General features: G+C 45.2%; 1 protein-coding gene across 3 annotated transcripts in view; it reads right to left on the minus strand.

Moving 5' to 3' along the window:
- GATAD1 (GATA zinc finger domain containing 1) overlaps positions 1-22,016 on the minus strand; it is a 154,350-nt gene that overhangs the window by 32,609 nt on the left and 99,725 nt on the right. For all 3 annotated transcript variants that reach the window (XR_014970052.1, XM_085631067.1, XM_085631068.1), the window contains one exon: positions 19,404-19,463. Coding sequence is in view for 2 of the 3 variants with exons in the window: in XM_085631067.1 (XP_085487193.1) it covers positions 19,404-19,463 (60 nt within the window). In the remaining variant the exon portion in view is untranslated. The remainder of the gene's footprint in view (positions 1-19,403; positions 19,464-22,016) is intronic.

The following is a 22,016-nucleotide window of genomic DNA, read 5'->3' on the forward strand; positions in this document are numbered from 1 at the left end:
TGACGTAGGTCATAGATGACTGAGTAGGAGATTGCTTCTCCCACTTTAGTGGATAGGCTGAGTATAGCTTTATTGTAGGTCTATTCTTCATAAAGCCCAAATTAGGGTATTGGGCCATATTTTGGAAAGAATGACCTACTGGATATTTGCACATCCCTTTGTGCTCCTTGTCCCTTAGCATTATACTCTCCCCCTTAGCCTATGCGCATATCATTTTTTTCCATTGGTCTAGCAATGGTTCCTCTCCTGCCTTCCAATGCAAGGTACGGAGTCTTTTAGTTAGTATTAGAGTCAGTTCTGTAACCAGTTACTGGCTTTCACACCTTAAGTTTGGGAAATAATCCTAAAAGACAAACCTCTGGTAGACATAGGACATCTACGTTTAATGCCCTCTTGGGGATATCTGTCACTCTTCATAAATGGGATTATTGTCTCACAGCTCCACACCATAGGAAAATAAATCTGCATTCAGGAGTCTGCATCTTGGGCATTTCTGTGTCTACACTCCCAGCATTAGATTCAGTCGGTTAGGTAAGTAATGTGTAAATAATTAATTTGGATGTACTTTAGTCTTACATTCCTGGAGACCGAGTATTCCAAAATAATTTTTCCATTCCTGGTCAGTTTGCCTTTGTCAATGTTAGCTCCCATTTTTGTCCGATTGTCTGCATGGTGGGTTTGGTCATGTGGATTAGTGATTTATAAAACCACAAGTCCAACCTCCCTTCACTTCTCATGGTAAAAAGTAATTGTAATAGTTCATGTGTTAGAGGTTCAATTCTACCCCTTCCCCCAAGCTTCCGCAAAACACCTGCTATATTGTTATATGCAAGAAACTGCGAGCTGGTAATCCCAATTCCTCTACAATCTCCAACACGGTAATGAGTACCCCTTGTCTGTACCAGTCTCCTGTCGGTAATATGCCAGCCTTGTTTCATATTAGTAATTGGGCTGGGTCAGTATGTGTTACAATGCTCAAATAGGTTTCTCTGAATGTAAAAGTCTTTAATTCTCCAAATAAATGATCTACTATATAGAAGTCCCCTTCTTAATGACAACCCAGTTTTCAGGAGAAGCATGTAACCCAGAGAGATCGAACAAGGGCGAAAATGCAGCTCTACCCTGTAGCACGCTACTCTTCAGCGGTTGCAAGACATAATGGGGTAGCTATCTCATATATGCCAATTACCGATTCTTGATCATAAATATTAAGCGAGACAAAGATAGCAGATTTTCGATAATTAAAGTGATGCTGTGAGGTTCTTTATCAATGGTCTACTCTCCTACTAAACTTATTTCTACACCCTCTGATTTTTGCAGAGGGGATCATTATTCTTTCATAGACTTAAACTTCGTATGGAATGCGAAACGAGACACATCAGGAATGGGTAATAGACTCCAAAAACCTCCTAAAAAACCTTGTTTTTAAACCTCAAGAATGCCCTAGGTTCCTTCGGTCAGAGATATACGGCAGCAACAAGTAAGTCAAGATTTGAACCATATCTTTTTTTAGCATGTTCACAGGTCTTGTTCAAAAATGTATCACAAGATTCTTAGGTGATAATCGGAAATTCCATCATTCAGCTGAAGCAAATCGGTTCAACGTCTTTCTCCTACTTGATGCAAAAATATAGTCAATGATCCGGACCACAATGCTTAAGCATTTAATTCTAGGACTGATGCATACAGACCAATCTGGTTTTGGGAAAGATAGGGAGCACCATAACATCTGCAGAGTGGTATCTATCCCAGAAGGCAAGGGAAAAATAAAATATCCCGGCGAATCTCAGGTTATTGGATTCAGAGAAGGCCCTTGACCTAGTGGACTAGTTGCTACTGAGGTTAAGACCGAGGGGGATTTGTCTTGGGCCCCGGTTTCTCAAAAAGGTTATGGCTAACTATCACAAACCAGTTGCTTAGAACAAAATGAAATGACCAGACGTCTAGAACAGTACAGGCGAAGAGGGCACTAGGTAGAAATGTCCCTTATGCCCAGCTGTTTCAATATTCAATTATCTTTATTCGTATATAAAATATCCATAAAAGCACAGAGCAACAAATACCAGCAAGAAATGTGCATTTTAAAACATTACAAAAATAAGACAATAAACACATAGCTTAAAACCATGAATACACAATGACCTATACATTGTGCAAAACATCGCAACAAATTTATCATAAACTTATGGTTAGGTCAAGACCGATAAAGTATTTAATAAAATATAGCAGCTTAATGTAATAAAGTGCAAAAGGTATGACAAAATAGCAGCAGAATATTTTCAGGACACTATCCAGTGTAAACAGCCCGGTATATTGAAAATTAGACTATAAAGTTAAGATCATAAAATAAATAACGACATTTTTCAGGGCATCAATCAAATTCCATATTCAGGTTCTACTTATGAGGTATTCATGGAAGCGCGTGAGCGGATGGCCATTTTTTAAAAGTGCTAACGCGGAGGATTACATTTTCCTCATTGACCTTAAGGGTGGCCCTATAGGCTACCCTAAAGTCAGTAATGGCCAGGTCCTTAAAAAATGGAATCAACAGATGTTTGCTATATTTTTGGTAAAAGTTACAGAAAAATAGAAAATATAGCATAGATTGATTGCCACGATTGCCGCAGGGACAGGGCATTTGCTCAAGATTGATGTTAAAGCCTACAGGGAAACACAGTAGATATTTTAAGGTACCAGCCCTGAGGTGAAAGAGCAAGCTTCGGTCCCAGTTGTTGATGATTTTTAGGAGATAGCTAGCTGGTAAATGTGAAAGGGGACTATCAGCGTCCACCATGGATATATACCGAGCGACTGATGATTTCGAAAGTTCTTGTTCATATCTTATACCACCATAGTGTTCATATATTAATACCCTCCATATGGCTTGGGTTTAAAAAGATACGGTCGAGATTTACACTAGACAGGCTGGCCCTAACAGCAGCCAACCACGGTATATCTCCGCCCCTATCACATTTAAGGCAGTCAGCTATAATTTCTCTAGTTAACTTGGCTGCTGGATTTTGCCAAGCTTTTAACCAAAATATAACAAGGCGGGACCGGATATAGTTTTCGACATAAGACACCTTTAACTCCTTGTGACAAAGGATGAGGACGAAATCGGTACCCCTAAGATTCTCCAACAGAATCTGTTTTCTTCTACCTGAATGCTGTTACAATTTGTATGGCCCCAGACTTTTGCCCCGTATGTTGCAGTGGATATATTTTCAATAGAGGTAGCACTACCTCTGTTCTTCTAGGTTGGGGGAGGCTCAAGATCGAGTTGACAGCCTTTAAAAATATACTCCGGCTATGCGCCAGGTGAGCTGCCCAAGTACCATTATCTGAAAACACTAGGCCCAGGTATGGAAAAGTGCGAGTGCGAAGCAGATTTTCAGAACCTGAGGCAATTACATTAACAGAGTTAATTTTAAGAATTAACAGAGTATTTTTTGGGGCCACAACTCATCAAAAACTATTTCTTAAAATTTGTACAAGGTCCAAGCCGTCCATAAAATCAACAAAGCCATTGACTTAAGTGCGCAGTGCATTTGGGGTGTGGCCCATTAAGACCGCATCATCCGCATATAGTAGGACAGGCAATTTGTTATCATTAATCATCGGGACATCTGTGGTCAGGTTTGACAACACATTATGTAACTCATTGATGTATAAAATAAATAGGAGTGGGGCCAGTACGCACCCCTGACTGACCCCTCTGCCAATAGCTATGTCCCCTGAAACCGCCCCGTCCCTGCTAATCCTCACCCTTGCCCTCAGGTCCCTGTGTAAATAAGCTAAAAAATGCACTAAAACCTCATCCAAACCATATTTTAAAAGGCATAACCATAGACGCGATCTATTAACAAAATCAAAGGCTGAGGTAAGGTCCATAAAGGCTAAGTAAATGGGAGAGTGCCGGGCTACTGTATATTTGCCAATGATCAAATTAAGGTTGAGGCATTGTTCCACGGTTCCCAAATTACTCCTAAACCCTAGCTGACAATTATTTAAAATACTTTCCTCCTCAGCCCAAGACCTGATTGTGTTAAATAGCACCCTCCCGAGTATTTTAAGTGTGTTATCAATCAGGGAGATCGGTCTGTAGCAGCTAGGGTTGGATCTATCCTCCTTTTTAAAAATCAGAACAATAATGCTGGTCGACCAAGTACTAGAAATGTGGGTGTTTGTTAAATTGTTAAAAACGTTAAGTAAAAGAAGAGGTGCCCAGAACTCAGGTTTATGCTTAACAAGATCGATGGGGGGCCAGGGGCCTTTTTACCTAAACCTTGGTGTATAGCATCCTCATCTTCAGATAGAGATATCTGAATTCGTGTAGCAGCATAGATGTCTGAGATCCTCACTCTGAGGCGGAGCCGTATATATTTTGGAGAAATGGGCTTCCCAAGCTTCGCTAGTTATATTGCATCTTAGAGGAGTGAGTGTGAGGTCCATGGTTCTCTGCCCAGAAACCATTTGTGTTATTAAGTCTAGCAGCACAAGCCAAGTTATCCCATTGTTCTTTCAGGATCTCATCTTTCCTCTGCTTAGCCACTTTTTTATATTGATACCTCAGTAATCTAACGAGGTTTGCATCCCTTGGAGCCGCTATAAGGGCGACGCAGAGTTCTCTATTTGCCCGTGAGCAAGCGCTGTTAAACCACTTAGGGTTATGGTTGTTATTAGATGCTGCTCTTGAGATCATTTGTTTAATGCCTGCACATAAGTGGGTAAAGGTGATAACTACCTCAGGATTAGGATCAGTGGGCGACAGACAAGTATAGACAAATAGTCGATGGGCTATTAACATGTTTAAGAACACTTTAGTGTTGTCAATACCTTTCCAAATAACTCTTAAGTTATCTGTTGAGGATGCTAAATTGCAGGCCCCTGGTTCTTCAGTAAAGTCTGGTCTAAGTGCGACCCCAAGTGTAACAGAGGATGGATTATGGTCCCCATACACGGTAGGTTTAACCTCAGCTTTAGCTAAAAAAACCTTCTAATGAAGCCGATATAAAAACAATCTATTATTGATGCGTAGCCGCGGCCTCTATAGGTGGGTATTGGGTGACTGTCATTTTGATTTACGGCCGCGATGTCCATCACAATAAATAAGTTGTGATTTATCAAGTAGTCTAATAGTTCAGTCCCCCTTTTACACATGTGTGCCTGGGGTTGGTGGACGGCAACCAAATTGTTTGCCTCGGCAATCTTAACAATGAAGTAGCCACCCAAGCAAATTCCAGCTAAATTGTAAATCTCCGTTGAACTTTGTATGTCCGAGACAAAATTAAAAAGATTAGCAAAATGCGCATTAGGTACAGTTAAAAAGTCAGTATTATAAAAAATTGATAAAAACAAATGGGGACCCCACGTGTGTATATCAGGGCTTGAAAGTTGGCACTATTAGTGGTAATGGTTTTGACGCTACCACCCGAAGAAATGTTGACCCAAATGGAAAGGCCGCCAGAGGGTCGCCCATGTTTGGGGATGGGTGCAGTGACGTTAAAGCATTCAAACCCTTCTAGATATAACTCCCTTGTTGCCAGAGTCTCCTGGAAAATTAAAATATTAAATTTATTTACCATCTTAACCCAATCCTCAATGCTTACTTTAGAGGCCAGGCCGGCAATATTCCAGCTTAGCACCTGCAGGTTTGGGTCATGTGGCTCCGGGGTCATTTTCCAGGTGAACCGGCATAGGTATAGAGGGAGCAGATTTAATTGGTGTTAACATAGGCAACAGTCAGTCTAAACTGTCTAAACCAGAAAGGGCAGAAAACCTATTATGTATCAAGTATGGAGAAATAGCAGGTGTATTTTGCCCAAAGTTTGGTTTGTAAAAAAAAGCCGAGAGGCAATGACCAAATATGAGTGGGTGAAGAGCGGTTATGCTCTTTTTACATCAATATAGATCTTACAAGTGCCGGTCGGCGGAAATTGATAACGACACAGTCTCCCTCTATTTTCTTATCCGAGGGTCCAACCAAGCCAACCCTGCGCATCATTATGATGCCATTGATGTTAGACACCCTGAACCCTTTGTGTTTAGCCAGCCAGTCAGTGCTCTTGTTCCGTAATTGGACTCAAGACTCAGGCTGGTTTATCCCTATGGGGGGGGGGGGGGGGCCCTGCTAGAACAAGGACATAAGGACAGGCCGCCGGTGGTGAACTTAAAACATCTTTACTTGCCTCAAGAGGCCCTCTCCCATTATTCCCATTAGCAGGGGTCATACACTGGGGGTTGCATGCTAAACGGGCGTTAGTTGCGGGGGCTGTGATGGAAGCATGGTCGACTGATTGACTAGGTGGATGTTATCTGTTGGGGTCGCCTGGCTTTGGAACATTTTCCTGGTTGATAGAAAATGTGGGGAAGATACGTTTTTTGACTTCACAACAGGTGTTGCAGGAATCAGTTAAAGGAGGCTGCGCTACGGTTAAAGTTTGCTGTTGCATACTGGGAATAATTACATTCGGGGGCTGCGATTTATGGGTCCCTCCCTGTTGGGTTAGCGTCTTGGGTACATTGTTGTGGGAGCTTTGCTTATTAGTTAATGATTCTAAGCGATCCATGCGGTTCCAAAGTGTAGCGAAGTGCTGATCTACGAGCTCCTTAACATGCTCATACATAGCATCTATGATAATATCGATTGCAGTGTCCCCAAGTTTAAAATTAGTAAAAGGTGCAGGTATAGCCTCAGTTTGAGTGTGAATAGAATAGTTTAATGTCTCAGAGGGCGTGGGGTCAGCGGAGACACTAACAGTTGCTGTATCAACTGGGATCGCTGGTCCTTGGATCTATGTACTTAAGGCGGTACATTGTGGTTTTGAATGTGGGGGTTGTTTCCTTTTTGAGCAAACAGGCTCAGTGGATTTCCTTTTTCTTTTTGCCCCGGCAATTTCTGGATTCGGGGAAACGTTCACGATTGCGCCAGTGTCCTTGTTGCAAATCGACGAAGGAGAGTCCTCAACCACCCTTAAGACCCCAGCTTCCTTATTACCCTCTGCACCCTGCTCACTTCCCAGGGCTGGCGAATGCATGTTGTGTTCAATTGAGGAGTTTGACATCAAAGGGGGGCTGGGACGATCACCAACCTCAGTTAGAAGAGTGAACTGAGGAATTACTAATCCAATGGACAAGCGTCTCTCAGTTAGCTAGAGTTCAGTGCTAACGATATTAACGGCTCTCTCCAGCATACTGTCTATGAAGGTGGTAGGGCGGGAACTTGGCATAACAGTAAGTTTACTCATGATGAATAATATCCACAAAAATAAATCTTGTGTGACTCACGCGCGTAGAAATCAGGAATAATAAGGGGTGTCAGAGTGGGGGGGGGGGGGGGGCAGCCCGGCCTCCTTCAGTCTGATGGGCACGGACGGGCCTGCCCATGGCCTGGGCGCACCTGCGCCCGTCCCGCGCTGCAGGAGCACCGATGGGTTTAAGTAGGAGCCTCCTGGCGCTTCAGGTGCAGGCAGCAGGCGGCGTTGACGGGGCACGCTGGGCCGCAAGGGGTGCTGGGAGTTGTGGTTCGCTTCCTCCCAGTCACCCGGTCTCGACGTTTCTCTGCCCCCAGCATTAAGAACAGCGGGCGGTGGCAGTTTAAACGGTGAAATTAGGCTCCCAAGCTGCAGGAGCACCGATGGGTTTAAATAGGCGCCTCCTGGCGCTTCAAGTGCAGGCACCAGGCTTCGTTGATGGGGCTCGCGGGGTCGCAAGTGGTGCTGGGAGTTGTGGTTCGCTTCCTCCCAGTCACCCGGTCTCTGCGTTTCTCTGCCCCCAGCAAGGAAAGGACAGCGGGCGGTGGCGGTTTACACAGTGAAATTAGGATCTTTATATGATATATCAAAATGAGATAAATCGTGTAAAGAGCCCAGTGGATCCCTTTTGAGTGGACAGGGGCTTGCTTTGGCAATCCCAAAGTGCTCTGTTAAGGGGTAGTGTGGTCGAGTAGCCTTAGGCTTAAGACAGAGGAGTGCAAGACATCTGGAAATACTCACAATGGTCAATAAACGAGACACGCCTCAAAATGGAGATCAACATCATTTTATAAAAATAGTAAGTATCTTTATATATGTTTAGGCATCAGAAGAAAATTGTTCAGGTATGTATGTTTTTAAAATATGTATTCTTTTTAGTTCACAAAGTTCACAATGAATGGAATTTCTGGTGGCTGCAATGTTATTCCATGGGAGGAAAAGTCAATTCGGCATACAGGTATAGTAGAGCGACTTACGGGACCATTCTCCAGGACTTAGGGTGAGGGGTGGGCAAGGTCCAAGGCAGCACCAGCAGACCACTAGCAGCACTACGGTGCAAAACATCGTTGGGTGCCCAATGTTATTCTATGGAGAACAGTTACTGTAAAAATAGGCTGCAGGATTTAACTGGGGGACCAGCCAGGCTGAACTAACAGGGGGGGCTCAGGGACAGAGGTGTCTTTAGGCGTCAGGGATTTTCTTTCCGGGAGCAGTCACGTTACAGGGGGCCTGCTTGCAGAGGTTGCAGGAGACATCTGAGAGTTCACTGGGAGCGAAACCATGATGGACCTAGTCTCTGGAGGCCTGAAGGACCACAATGAGAGCATTGGCCCACTTCAAATCAGGCTTGGAGAGACCAGTGCAGTGGTGTCTTCAGGTGTATGGTTTCTGCAGTTATAAAGTCCAAACAGAAGTCTTAAGTTTCCTGCATGGTCAGGGAAGCAGGTCTGCTACATACATCAAGGGAGGTCTGGGTTCCAGGGTGAAGTGCTGGCAGGTCTCCCAGGCTTTAGAGACTCAGCAGTTGCAGCACATGTCGACTTTGGAGACTCAGCAGCTGCAGCACAAGTCGACTTTTGGCGCAACTGTCGAAGTCAGCCGGCATTGTTGGCGCCAGGTCAGTTGCTGAGATTTCAGTGTGACATTGTCGTGTTTTCAGTTTTGTCTGCACCAAAATACACAGTCTGCAATAGCAGCTCTGCATGAGTTTGGTGAGTGGTCCCTTTGGGTGGCACAATTCATGTTGCAGCCCTCAGGAACCCTCTTTAGTACCTCAGGCCCTAGGTACCAGGGGTACCATCCACTAGGGACATAGAGCATCCTAAAGGTATTACCAGTTGGGGGAAGCAATTGCATATTTTTGGGGGGGAAAGAACACTGGTACTGTACTGGCACTGTTGCCTACATAAGAGGCAAAACAGGTAGCCCCAAAGGACCGAGTCAAAGTCCTTGTGAAAGTCAGCTAGGAGGATTGCATATGCCCCAGGAATTCTGTCTGCCAAAGCAAACACGTGGTATACTTGTGGCCTGATGAGGCATAAAACCGGACTACCCTAGGTGGACCAGACAGGATACCATCCGCATCGAGCAATTTGCAAGTGCCTTGACCCAGATTTTAACCTCAATATTTAAGAGGGAAATGGGGCTGTATGAGGGAAAACAATTGAGCGGATGGCCAGGCATGGGTATAACCCTTGATTTCGGCCCATCAAAAGTCAGGAGGGAGAGCACCTGTCTTCTGTGCTACAATGAAACCCTCAAGCAGTAGGTTAAGGAGTTAAGACTTTGTGCGTTTTAAAAATACTCTGCCGGGTACGCATTGAGGCCCGGGGTCTTATCGGATCAAATTTAAGACAGTGCCACTGCCAGTTCTTCTGTTGCAATGTCTCCCTAGAGTTAATTTCTATCTGCTGTTGTCAGGGGGTGAGTAGGGAGAACTGCTCCAAATACCTACAGGGCAAGCGAGTCCTCGGTCGGTGGTTGAGAGTACAAGTCTGCCTAATAGGAGGTGAAGCACAGAGCAATGTCAGTGTCACTGGTCCTTCTAATACCTTTTGTATGAAATATCTAGGCAACTGGCATGCAACAGGTAATGTTAGTGCAAAGCGGGTGCAGTGTTTTGCTTGCCTTATCTCGGCAGTGGTATATGCGGCTCTGCGTGGTAAGCCACGCTGTTCTTGCCTTATTAAGGAGCGTCTTCCAGAGAACTCCGCGTCTGTGTGAGAAATCTAAGGGTGGGAAGGATAGCAGTACATCTCAAACTTAGCCTCCATTTTTATGATACAAGTCTCAAAGTTAGTCACATCCTGCTGCTGTTGTCTACGTTTGCCCGCGAGGTGGCTGATAAGCCAATATCCTTGACCAGCTAAGCCATAGAGCATTTTCTCATGACTGAAGGCAGCGGTATCTGGAAATGAAGTTTGGAATATTGTGTTGCCACAACTGTTGGCATTCCTCAATGTTGAAAGTAATGATTTTGAACTTGGGAGTTCATCTCCCATTCGTTATTTTGCTGCGGACCCTTGTACAGGAGATCTGTGAAGGTAAGGGTTCTAGGAGTAGCAATATTTCGTGGTTAACTGCTCAGTGCCAAATTATTTGGGCAAACTGTGATAACTATCCTGAGTGTGTCCTCTTTTGAGATGCAATACATGACAGTCATGTTGTTAGTTAAATTAATACAACCTGATGTTGAATTTGTTTTAGAAATGCACAAAGTGCTAACTACTGTCGTGAGTTCCAATAAATTTGTATATAGGGAAAGATTTTACGGGAACCACATACCCTAAAATTGTGAGATTGACCATGTGAGCTCCAGAGTACAGCATGGATGCATCTGTATTGATGGTTACTAGCGGTTGCGGGTCAAGGAGCATTTGCCCAGAAAACATTTCTTGTTCCACCTTGGTAGTTTGCACCGAAGCTAGGATCTATTAACACTAGGTCCTTCCAAATCTCAGTCACCTTTGACCACAGGCAGGATAAGCATTCTTGTAAGAAGGATAAAGGAAGCATGGGCTACTTACATTCAAGACTAGGCTTACACAAGATAGCACCATTCCCAACAATTTATTGTTCTCACTGTCAAAGGATGCGTTGTCTGGTAAAGGGGTAGCAGCTTGTAAAATGCCAATCTAGGGGCTGCAGTTTACCTTGACTGTCAGCTGCTAATTGAGTGTGGCTCCTAGAAATGCTCGAGTTTGTGGAAAGCACATGTGGGACTTATTTGCATTGATTTTAAAGCCTAACTGATGAAGTTGGGTGTGGGCGAAGCACTGCCCCTGTTAGGTCCCCTTTACTAGCCAGTACTCCAGGTAGCTGTGCCAGAGGTGTGCCGCTTATAGTGCTATATATTTGGTGAACACTCTTGGCCTCTCATGAGCTCAAATGACAGTACTTTGAACATATATTGAACTAAACTTACTACAAACCTGAGATACTAACAGTGAGCCAGATGTATCGGGATTTTGAAGCAGGAATTCTTGAGATTGAGATTAGACTTATGATCTTCCACACTGAAATGCTTTGACAAAATAAGGTGGTCCATGGCTCTTAGACTGAGAATGAGTCTCTTTGTGAAATTCTGTGTGGTAACCAAGGGCGATAATGAAACACACCTATTGGTCTGTGTTCATTTACACCCATTTGAGAAGTATAAACTCAGTCTTCTCTCTGTGTTGTGCAGTCGAGCAGCAGGAATGGCAGGTCACTGCTTGTTGGCAGGTGCCTACCTCGGACACCTCTACGGTTTGAGCAGACATTACCCTTAAACCCATCTCTAATTCGTTAATCTTGCTGCTGATCCTCTTGAAGTCACTGTGGCTGGTTCTGATTAGACATGGTGGACGGTGCTCTGCTGTTTACAAAACTCAGCTCTTTGTTGTTGCTGCAGAACTCTCATGGACTTTGTGTCCGTATCTTTTTGACTTCCACTAAACTTTCATGCAACTGAGGTCATTCAAACCTGTTAGGAGGCAGACGCAAGAAGCTGTCTCTGTATAGACTATACCAAAGTAAGGTATAGTATGCACAGAGTCCAGGGAGTCACCAAAGGTATAGCAGAGGCTAAATTAGATGAGTACTAACAGCTGTCTTTGCAAGCGAGTGGTTAGGCTTATCCAGAGGGTGTGTTAAGCATTTATTGTATTCACTTGGTGGCAGAGATGTTCCTTAAGAGATGTGTGCCATCGCCCAGTTTTACTTGCACCCATATTTTGTCTGTGTGTAGGCAGATTTGCATGTCCAGAAGTGCCTGCAGAAATTTCCAGAGTGCCTGTTTTCACCAGAATCTTCCTCAATCTAGGTTTTCAAATGCTGCTCTGAAGTCTATAAAGCAGAGATGGAGTACCTGTTTTGAGGACTTTGCCATGTCTATGAGCAACGACATAGTTAAGATGTTGGTTGTTGTATCTGCAGCTTTAGAGAAACCAGTTTGATTGAATAGTATGATTTCGTGCTCAGCTGCCCAAGCCTGAAATTCTTCTAATAGAGTGCCAGCAAACTTCACCTCATTATCAAGCAAGGCAACAAGGGTGTAATTTGTCGGTTAAGATTTATCTCCGCTCTTATAAATTGTAGAAATGGCAGAGCCGGCCAGGAGTTGCCCCAGTTGTCTAATTTCCCAGAAATGGGAGTCTAAAGTCTCTGCCTAGAAGTCTAAATCCTGCTTAAAGAAGGCTAGTGGAATCCCATTAGATCCCGGTGCACCTTCTCTCCTGCCTTTTGAGATTTGATGTTTAATTGTTATGTGGTATGGTCTATCCACTTCCTAGTGCTTTGCATTGAGTTTAGAAGTGTGGTTTTTCTGGAAGTCTTGAATTGTCCTTGAGCCAAACATTGCGAGTTCCAGCCCCCTCCCAGTTTGTTGGTTGAAATGAGTTGACAGGAAGTTTCTCCAGGTGTCTTCAGGGATGTATGATATCATCCCTCCGTGAGATGGGTGAATTATTTTGTTCACCGTGGCACAGAATTGTGTGCTATTTTTGGCTTTAGTATCACCAGTAGTTTTGCCCAAAGATAGTCTTCCCTGGATCTTTTGATGTCCCATTTGAGCTTTTTGATTGTGTGTCTCTGTTGTTGCAGTGATGATCTGAGATTCAGATCTCTGGGTTTGTGTCTCACCAGTCTTTTTTTTTTTTTTCACTGCCTTTAGTCGATTCCGCAGTGCGCTGGGAACCCATCCGGTTTCCCTTATATCATGGGGGCGCCAGCAAAAAAGTGCTTGATAAATTGGCGGGGAAGGTTTCCCCATTTACTGATGGGACTATCTGCAAACTCGTTTTGGTTCTGTAGTAAGGTCTTCGCAGCTTGAAGCACCTCCCCTGTGTTTGCAAGTGAGGATTCGATTATTTTTTTTAAGGTGGATTGTGGGGCTGGAATGAGAACCCCCTGGTAGGTTTGCCAAGTCAGGTGCAGTTGCCAGAAAGGATATCTCCTGCGGCCGATGGTCACTATCTCCTTGACTTCAAGACAGAATGTGGCCACGCAGTGTAAGAATGGAAGGGAGACCGGTGTGTAGTCTAATGTTGAGCCTATGTTTTCGGAGTAATACAAGGCTGCAGGTGGCGAATCTTCAGGGATTCTGCCATTTAATACTTAAAGTTAATATGCTCCAGGTCTTCCAGTAGGCACCTGGCTGCTTTGCTTGCTCTGTAGTTTGGGTTTTTGTTTTGTTCAGAAATGTTCCACAGAAAGGACTGGGCCAGCACCTCCTCGTCTTTCGAGGAGCCTAAAACATGCAGATTTAGTCCCCCTAAGAGGATGAGTTTAGGAGTGTCTTGTTTGCTTATAAATGACAGTAGAACGTCCATAAGATGCCTTGGGTCTTTGGAGTTTTTGTTTTGGGATGATATAGGCGTTAAAGATTAACACCACCTCCTTCTTCCCATTAAGAATGAGGGAGAACTTGATTGTGCTGACAGTTGAGGAAGAGGGAATTTTTTATGGTGGTTATACTAGTTATTGACACATAGGTTGACAGCCTGCCTGATAGGTGGCTGTATTGTGATTTCTTGACTGCTGGCATGTGGAAGCATAGAAAGCCCTGTAGTGGGAGTCGTTCGGCCATCCACGATTCCTGCAGCAAAATTATGTCAAAGGATTTGATATATGATATAAAATCCGGGTCCACTACTTTGCTTCTTAGACCATTAATGTTCAGAGAACAGAGGCGAAGGATTGATTTGCTCTATCAAAGCTGCCCTTCTTTTTGCAGATTTTGTCATTGGCTGCCCACTGGCCCATTAATGGTTCTAGTGATCCGCTGAATGTCAGGGTACCCAGGTGATTGCTGTTATGGGGCGCCGCTATTTGCCCGCCCCCCCCCCTATAGAGGATAGGCCCCACGCTCACTTGAGCACTGAACTGGTGATTTTCCTGCTACTACTGGTTTTGTTCTCCATGTTGGCGAGTAGTGATAAGGGGTATCCTTCACTATGGTAGAGCGAGATGCTTATGCCCCATCACTTGGATATGTCATGTTTGTCTAGCACTTTGTTGGCCAGTAAAGGTGATCTCCATGTGGCCTTGGAGGTTTCTCTTTCCAAGTGTACATCAGTCCTTATAAATTCTATTGAAAGCAGGTCAGTTCTTTTTATATCTCTTAAAGTTGGAATGGTTGACAGTAACTGCAGAATGTTGTCTCTATTCAGGACATTTCAGTTCCTTTTAACTTGAACTCAGGTTTGAGGAGCATGAAGCATGAATCCAGTTGCGGTCTGGTAGGGCTATCCCTTGTGTGATCCTGTCCCCTTAGGTGTCTCACCTAGGTGATTGCGGATTCAGCGCCCTGTCTCCATGGTTGGCTTGCACCGTTGACATGGGGTGGTAATTGATGTATGGTGATCCAGTGCCCGCTGACCGCCGGCCAAATGGGCCTTCTGTACCATCCACTCTAGGCGTTTGAACCCCCTCCCCCCCCCCCTGTAATGTCAGGAAGAATTGGCCGGGAGAGGGTTCATAGTTAGCTGCTGTCCTTATGTCCAGGCTCATGTGATTTATCTGTGCTGATGTTGGGAGTGTACTTTCCCTCTCGTCAGTTGCGGCCTCTCTGACGGCTACCAAGTATCTACTTGGGCCTCCCTCTAGAAGCTGGGCCTGCAAGGTTGGTGCTGTGCATACCGTTCTGAGAGGAATAACTGATGCCCCCGGAGAGGGTGAGGGAGGAAAGGGTTAGACCTCCTTCTTGTATTTCTGCTGTGGAACTTTTGGCTTCTGTGTTTGAAGTGTCCTGCGTGGTGGCCTCCCTATGCTCTCTGTAAATGAGAACGGCCTTCTGACTGGAGGCTTCTAGATTACTTGATATTTGAGAGTTTTTACATGATTGGGTTCCAGCCGTGTTCCATTGTTTTCAGCAAAAGATTGGGTATGCTGCTGTTTGGCTTGTCTCTGGTCTTTTGTTGCAGTTTTTCCTCTTAAGTTGTCGCCTTTGTTTGGCATTTTGGGTTGTAACGCCTTCAGGTTGAGGTTCTGTTGTTCTGGTGGTGGAAGCTTCCCCGGATGGGCTTCCAGTATTTACTGTGTGTGGTGGGGTTTTAACAGTGGCTCGCACCAGGCTTAGTGTCTGCTGATATTGAGTTTGGAACCTCCTTACTTTCTACAGTCTCCTTTTTCAGATCATCAAGGAGTTAAGACAGCAGAGGGGAGGGAAGACAGTTTCTCATCATTCGGCCCACAGCTGCAGATCAATTTTGCCTCCAGCAGGGCCCAAGTTAAATAATGAGTTAAGATTTCCTAATTTTTCGTCGATTCCTCCTGACTTATAGGGCCAAGGTGCTAAGAAGAATCAGTTGTATGTCCATCTTGTCCAACTGGTACTGGAAGGCTTCTACAGTCCATTCCATAGTATATAGCAGGGAGGACCACACATTGGTCTTTTAAGTCGGAACCATGTTATTTGGGGAGGCTCTGCTTCTGGGGGCCGTGTCTGGTTTCTCTTCGCTGAGTACAGCAGTGTCTGTTGGAAGGAATCTATGTGACGGTCCTTGCGAGGGGTCCAGGGAATAAGATGCCACCATGTTGGCACACTCCTGGGTGACCAGATAGGAAAGGACTTCCAGTTCATCCTCCCGGGTCTCACGACCTTCTATCCCCCTTAAGATCTTGGTGTGATCCCGGTGGCCCGATAGTGTCGGTAGCGGATTGAGCAAGTTGAGAAGGTCCTGGTAGGGGCTTTAGGTGGTGTATTTATTTCTAGATCCATGGATTTGCCCGGTTACTCTTTCTTGCTGGCATCTTGTTTTTGCTTGGAGTGAGTTTCTTGGCTGTGAGGGTGGGAATGGTCTTGATGGGACGAGTTTGTCTACAGTGGTTACATCTCCTGATTGCCTCCTGTATGAGTGGATGCTTGCAGGCCGTTAACGGCAGATAAGGTGGAGTTATAAGGGTACTTGAGGCTGGTGTGCCCCTACCTTCTGAGGTTTCCTCCCATGATGTGTCAGTAGCAGAGTGCTCATCAGCCATGTTCACCTGCTACTTGAGATTGTGATAATTGCGCAGCTTGCAAAGATTGAGGTAATGTGTGTGTAGGATGGATGGGGTTCTGCAGGCCTTGTATTCCACTACTAGATGACAATATGGTGGAGCCTGCATCCTTTAGAAGAAATAATTTAGAAATGATTTATGGTTGGGAAAGGTTAGTAGAAAGAGTTCTTCCCTTGGGACACCCCCCCCCCCCCCTCCCTCCCAAGTAGTCTGTGCTCCTTAGAGACGTACCTTGTGTCGCTGACTCGAGAGAGATTAGTGCCGTAGGAGGCTTACTTTGATTGTCTTTGTTTATTGAGGCTTCTTTCTACGTTTTGCGCCTCCTGGTTTCATGGGGGGTGGCCCCTTGTCTTACCCGACCACATTATGTTCCTGACTAAGCCTTGTCTAGTGCTTCCTTGGCTTTGTTTGTCTCTCTCTTTTTTGACTACTGCTAGAGCTGCCACAGGCAGCTACTGCTTGAGTTGCTAGGATTGGGCAGAAAAATATTCAGATGGATCTGTGCAGGTTGGAGGGCAGTGAATCTATTATAGCATGGTAAGCTGAAGCATCATCTGATGGAGAGGCTCCAACTGAGTACGGGTCTAATGTGGAAGTCGTGATGGTGGAAAGGTGCCTGGACTCCTCTTGGGAATGAGAAAAGTTATTTTGTCTGAAATAAGCTTCTGCAAATCTGAACTTTTGCTTCTTATGAGGTACCTAAATGTTTCTTAGGGTCAAGTTACTATAATGTTTGCGACCAGATCCATGTAAACTGGCCTTTGCCAGGTATCAGGCTGCTCCCCCCTCTTTGTATTTGTGTCCCAAGTTGCTACTTGGTTTTGGTGCAGTCCTCAGCTCAAGACCCTCTCTGCCTCGACCATCAATAGACTCTGAGCGTGACTTTCAACATGGAACATACTTACCAGTAAGGGCAGAGCTGACTGTCTTGCTCTCTAGGAAGAAGGTTGATTAGCTACGGCATGTTTTTGAAGGTCACTTCCCTGAGGGCGAATCCTCAGTGTCTACTTGAGACCAGTCCTCCGCATTTGTATAAGAAACCCAGGGTGTAGGCAGACTTGGATGCAGCTGTGGAGGTCCCTGGACATTCTTCCACTGTGGAGACAGAACCATGGATATACACATTTGGGACTCTGTTCCTTATATATCTCATGTGTACTTTAAGAGCCTTCCTCCTTGTTGTCCGAATCAACTCGTTCAATCCCTTTGGCGCTTGTGGTAGTTGAAAACTCTGGAGTTTTGGCGCTGTGTCGATAAACAATGTACCCCCCTCCTATCCTTTCAGTGCAAAATAATTTTCTTGGCGGGAAAGGGATTACACGCCACACAGGCACTATCGTAGTCTCTCGGAAAACAGGTTACAGACTTAAAACTGGTGAAACCTCTGGAATTTACCATTGCATGATGGGCAGAGTCCAAATGTGTGCTCGGCTTGCCCTCCCCCACATGCTCATACAGCCTTCTCCAGAAGAAGTCCTGAATTGTCACGGGCATGGTTCTCTTCAATGTCTTAACACACAGTCTTTGATGTCTTGATGAACCGAAGCAACAGAGTCACAGATTTTGTAGTGCAGCAGTAACTGAGCAGCCAAAACACGTATGAACCCTGTGGCTGAAAAAAACCAATCTAAGAAGGAGTCTGTGTATTGGTGAATTGTGGGTGTCGGGGAAGGAAGCATTAGGTAAAATCCTTCTTCGAAGTAAGGCAGCTTGTAACATCTGAGCCCAGTATTAAATGTCATAAGTTTGCACAACATGTTATCTACAACACCACATGTTGCAAACACTGGAGTTCACCTCGACGAATCTGTGCACTTGCCCCATGTATGCCCAGTTTAATCTCCGAGTGGTGGCACCCCACAATAACGAAAAAAGCAACAAGACAAAGAAATTCTTGCAGTGATATTATCAAAGATGTCATAGAAGATGTGTGCCCTCAGGTAAAGCAACTGGTGCTCTTGTAAAGCGCTTTGATACTCAATACCTTAGGGTCAAGTTTGCGCTATATAAAACTCTGTAAAAACAAAAAAACAAAAAAAAAGATGCTTTTGAAAAATGGTTTGAACATCACTAATGAAGGATTATATCCAAACTCTATAAAATCCTAAAAGAATCTAAGCCTGCCTACCAATGCTCACACAACCAAAGAATGGAGAGAAGCCTGAAGAGGAACAAGGAGTTGGAAATACTTTGAAAATATATACACAAAAGCTCGAAAGAGTGGGGAGACAAACGAGTACTAGGAAATAATGTAGAACTGGTACCACAGTTTGGAAAGGCTCCATTACATCTTCTCTGAGGCATGTCCTAACTGCCAGAGGGGATGTGGTCAAATAGGTGGTTTGGTACATACATGAAGGAACTGCCCAGTTCTTACACCCTTCGGGAATGAGGTGCATGAAGCTTTTAGGGAGGATGTTGGATAATGCATACCAGCATACCCTAAGGAGACTAACTAGAGGAGTAGTACAATGCAGATAGGTCACAACTCACTCGATAGTTTCCTTGGTGGCAGAACCTGCTACAGCATTGCATTGGAAAACAAAATAACCCCCCCCCACCCCCTCAAAATGGCACATGAGATTTAGCATTATACTGGCTATGTAAAGACTTCTTGCAAATATAACTAAAGCATTTGAAATTGAATGCTATATGGAAACCAATGAGACTATATACCCAGTCTTGACTTCCTGACTATGCCTCCAATTACTGGACCTGTTTAATTGATTCTCTTGAGGTTTCCTGCTCAACAGAAAAGAATGTATAAGTGGAAAGTTACTTGGTTCATTCAGCTTCAGGAGTGAGGTTTTTTTTTTTTTGCTGGTTTGTTTGTTGGGCAGATGAGGGAGGGGATTCTTTATGGGGCAGAGGTGGGTATGTATTCCTATTTCTCTCATTTTATGGAATAGTACTTAGTGTGAAGTGCTTTAACATACGCTCAGTTTGCATTACACCTCAAACCCTTCTTGACATTTTTCTCTTAATAGGGGTTTAAAAAATTATTTTTACCCAAAATCAACAGTAAAACATTTAAAGAACAAAAGGGCAGCTGGGTAAAAAATGAATTAATCCATCAAGACAGTTCTACACTGCATCCTCGATTAGATGGATGTATGTCTCAAATGTTAAATTCTACCATAGAATAAAAGTGAAGGAATGCATTCATACCTTATAAAAGATGGATTCAGCAGTAATAATGGTCGACACAGATTCTGGAGCTTTGATAGGCTACAAGATAAACATAAAAAAACATTATTAATAGGTAGTTGTCAACCCCACAATGAAATAAAAAAAAAAAAAGAAATTATATATATAAGTTTTTGCACTGGAATAAAAAGGTTAAAGTAGTGCTATAGTCAGGTGAAAACGTAACTTTTAAATTCTAAAAACCACAGAAAATCACTGGTTATATATACTTGTCTCAAGTAACTATAACTCGCGCTCTAAGGTAATTATAACTTGCGCCCTTGCCATGCACAGTTTTCTCAAAAGTAATTTCACTGCAAATGTTGCAGTGATATTATCAATGATGTCATAGAAGATGTCGTGAGGTAATCATCAGTGCACGACGAGGGCACAAGTGATAGTTTACCTTAGACCCTAAGTTATGTTTTTTTAGTTGTTTTTTTAGTCGGGCACCCCAGCCCTGTCGGCTCCCCTGCTTGTACCCATCGTAGGTGCAGTATGAGCCAGCATTGCTCCAACCCACCAGGAGCAGTTTTATTTGGCTCCCGCAGGGTTGGAGCAATACAATACAAAGTATTTTTCTGCTTGACAGTGCTGGCAGAGAAATCTTTTGTTTGCACACCGGCCAGAAGCAGCTTTGTTCAGTGGCGTAACGAAACTTAAGGACCCCACCCGCCACCCATGCACAGTGCCAGAGGGGGCTTCCCCGCACTGCAGGCACTAATGTTATGCCACTGGCTTTGTGCTCCTGCCCAGTGAGAGAACCTTGCATTTTCCCTGTACACGGAATCCCACGGGTTGAGGATACAGTCTCTGAGCCAGTGCCAGGAGAGGAGGTTCCCAGGGAAATTCTATGGCTCAGGAAAGGGGCCAAGCAGCCCCCCCCCCCCACTTTATTTAACGGACCTGGGGTATGGGGTCCCCAGGGCCTCTCCTGTCGGGGGACAGGGGACACTTGGCCCCCCTCCCCTTCGATAAACTTACCTACTACAGGAGTTGGGGGTCCCCACTTCCCCTAATGGGCTTCAGTTTACTTACCACCCCTCTCCTACTTGAATTAATGGCACCTCCCACCCCCACCTACAAACAAATTTGCGGCAAAAATAAAATAAACCCAATATTTTGGCCCCAGGCCTAGGCGGGGCAGGGTATTCCTACCCTGCCACATTGGGTCATTTTTTTTCTTTTTTAAACAATTTTTATTGTTTTCTTTCAACACAGTACAATTCATCAACTGTTGATCACTTATTCGTTTTCCAGCATATAACAAGATCTCAAGTGGCTCAGCCCCCCACCTCCCAACAACACCCCCACGCATCCGCTCAACCCCGGCAGCCACACCCCATATGTGCGCCATAGAGTCTTGCACCTCAGTCCGCATCAAGGGTTTCATCATCAAGCGTTGGCGGTGGCTCACATATATCTCCTCGATGTTTGTTCCATGCCCCCCATACTTTAGACCATTTTTGAGGACACCCCCTCCCGATGTACACTGATCGCTCGGCTATCATAGCCCTATCCATGTCCCTCCCCCACACGGACAGCAGTGGCACCTCTCCCACCCCTCACTTCTGCGCTATGTTCCGCTTAGCTAGCACGATTCCCACTGTAGCCCAGCACTGAGCCTGCCGGCCAAGGTCGTTAGGTTCCCATACGTTTAACAGGCAGCGCCTGGGCTCCGGCACCAGTGACACACCCCCCCGCCTGGGACAGTGTCCGCATCACCCGCCTCCAGTATTCTTGGATTTTGGGGCACTCCCAGATGGTATGATAGAAGGTACCCTCCTCCCCGCAGCCGCGTAGGCAGAATGGATGGGGTGCTCTTCCTATTTTGTGTAGCGTGTACCTGGTGTAATAGGACCAATGCAAAATCCGGAGCTGTACCAATCGAAGCCTGGAAGGTATCCCCGCCTCCCGGGGGGACGCCAGCGCCTACCTCCACTCAGGGTCGTCAAATTCCCCTACATCACTGGACCACCTCTCCCGCAGGGTTCCCATAGGGTCTGGAAGATTATTTACCAGCTTCCGATACGTGAATGATGTGGCCCTCTGGAGCATATAATCTGCGAGTAGCCTGTCCTCCAGTGGCGATGCTTCCGGAACTGTGGCACCATCCTCCAAAGCGGAGAGTAGCGAGTGCTTAATTTGTGTGTATCGGAACCATTCCGAAGGCGCCAGCTCGTATTGTTGCTGTAGGCGCGCGAAGGTGATCACCTCACCTTTATGCCACATGTCGCCCACTGTGGAGATTTCGATGTCGCCCCATTTATCAAAGCCCTTGCTATGCCCAAGTCTCCAGAGCCGTTTCGTATCCCACAAGGGCGGGAGTTGGGTCAAAACTCCTCTCCACCCCAGCCGGGCCTGGGCCGCATGCCATACGGCCAGTGTCTGCCTCAGAGGGCCAATGAGGTCTGGGTTTAGCCTCCCATCGTACAAGGGCGATAGCATACCCCTCGTGCCCAGTATGTCTCTGTCCGCTTTGAACGCCGGATCCGAGTGTGGGGCGTGGAGCCAATAGTTGATGACCTTTAGCTGTGTCGCCCAGTAGTAAAGTTGGATGTCGGGAAGCGCTATCCCCCCGTCGTACCAGCCGCG

The sequence above is a fragment of the Triturus cristatus genome, chromosome 10 (genome assembly GCF_964204655.1).
Source record: "Triturus cristatus chromosome 10, aTriCri1.1, whole genome shotgun sequence".
NCBI lineage: Eukaryota > Metazoa > Chordata > Amphibia > Caudata > Salamandridae > Triturus > Triturus cristatus.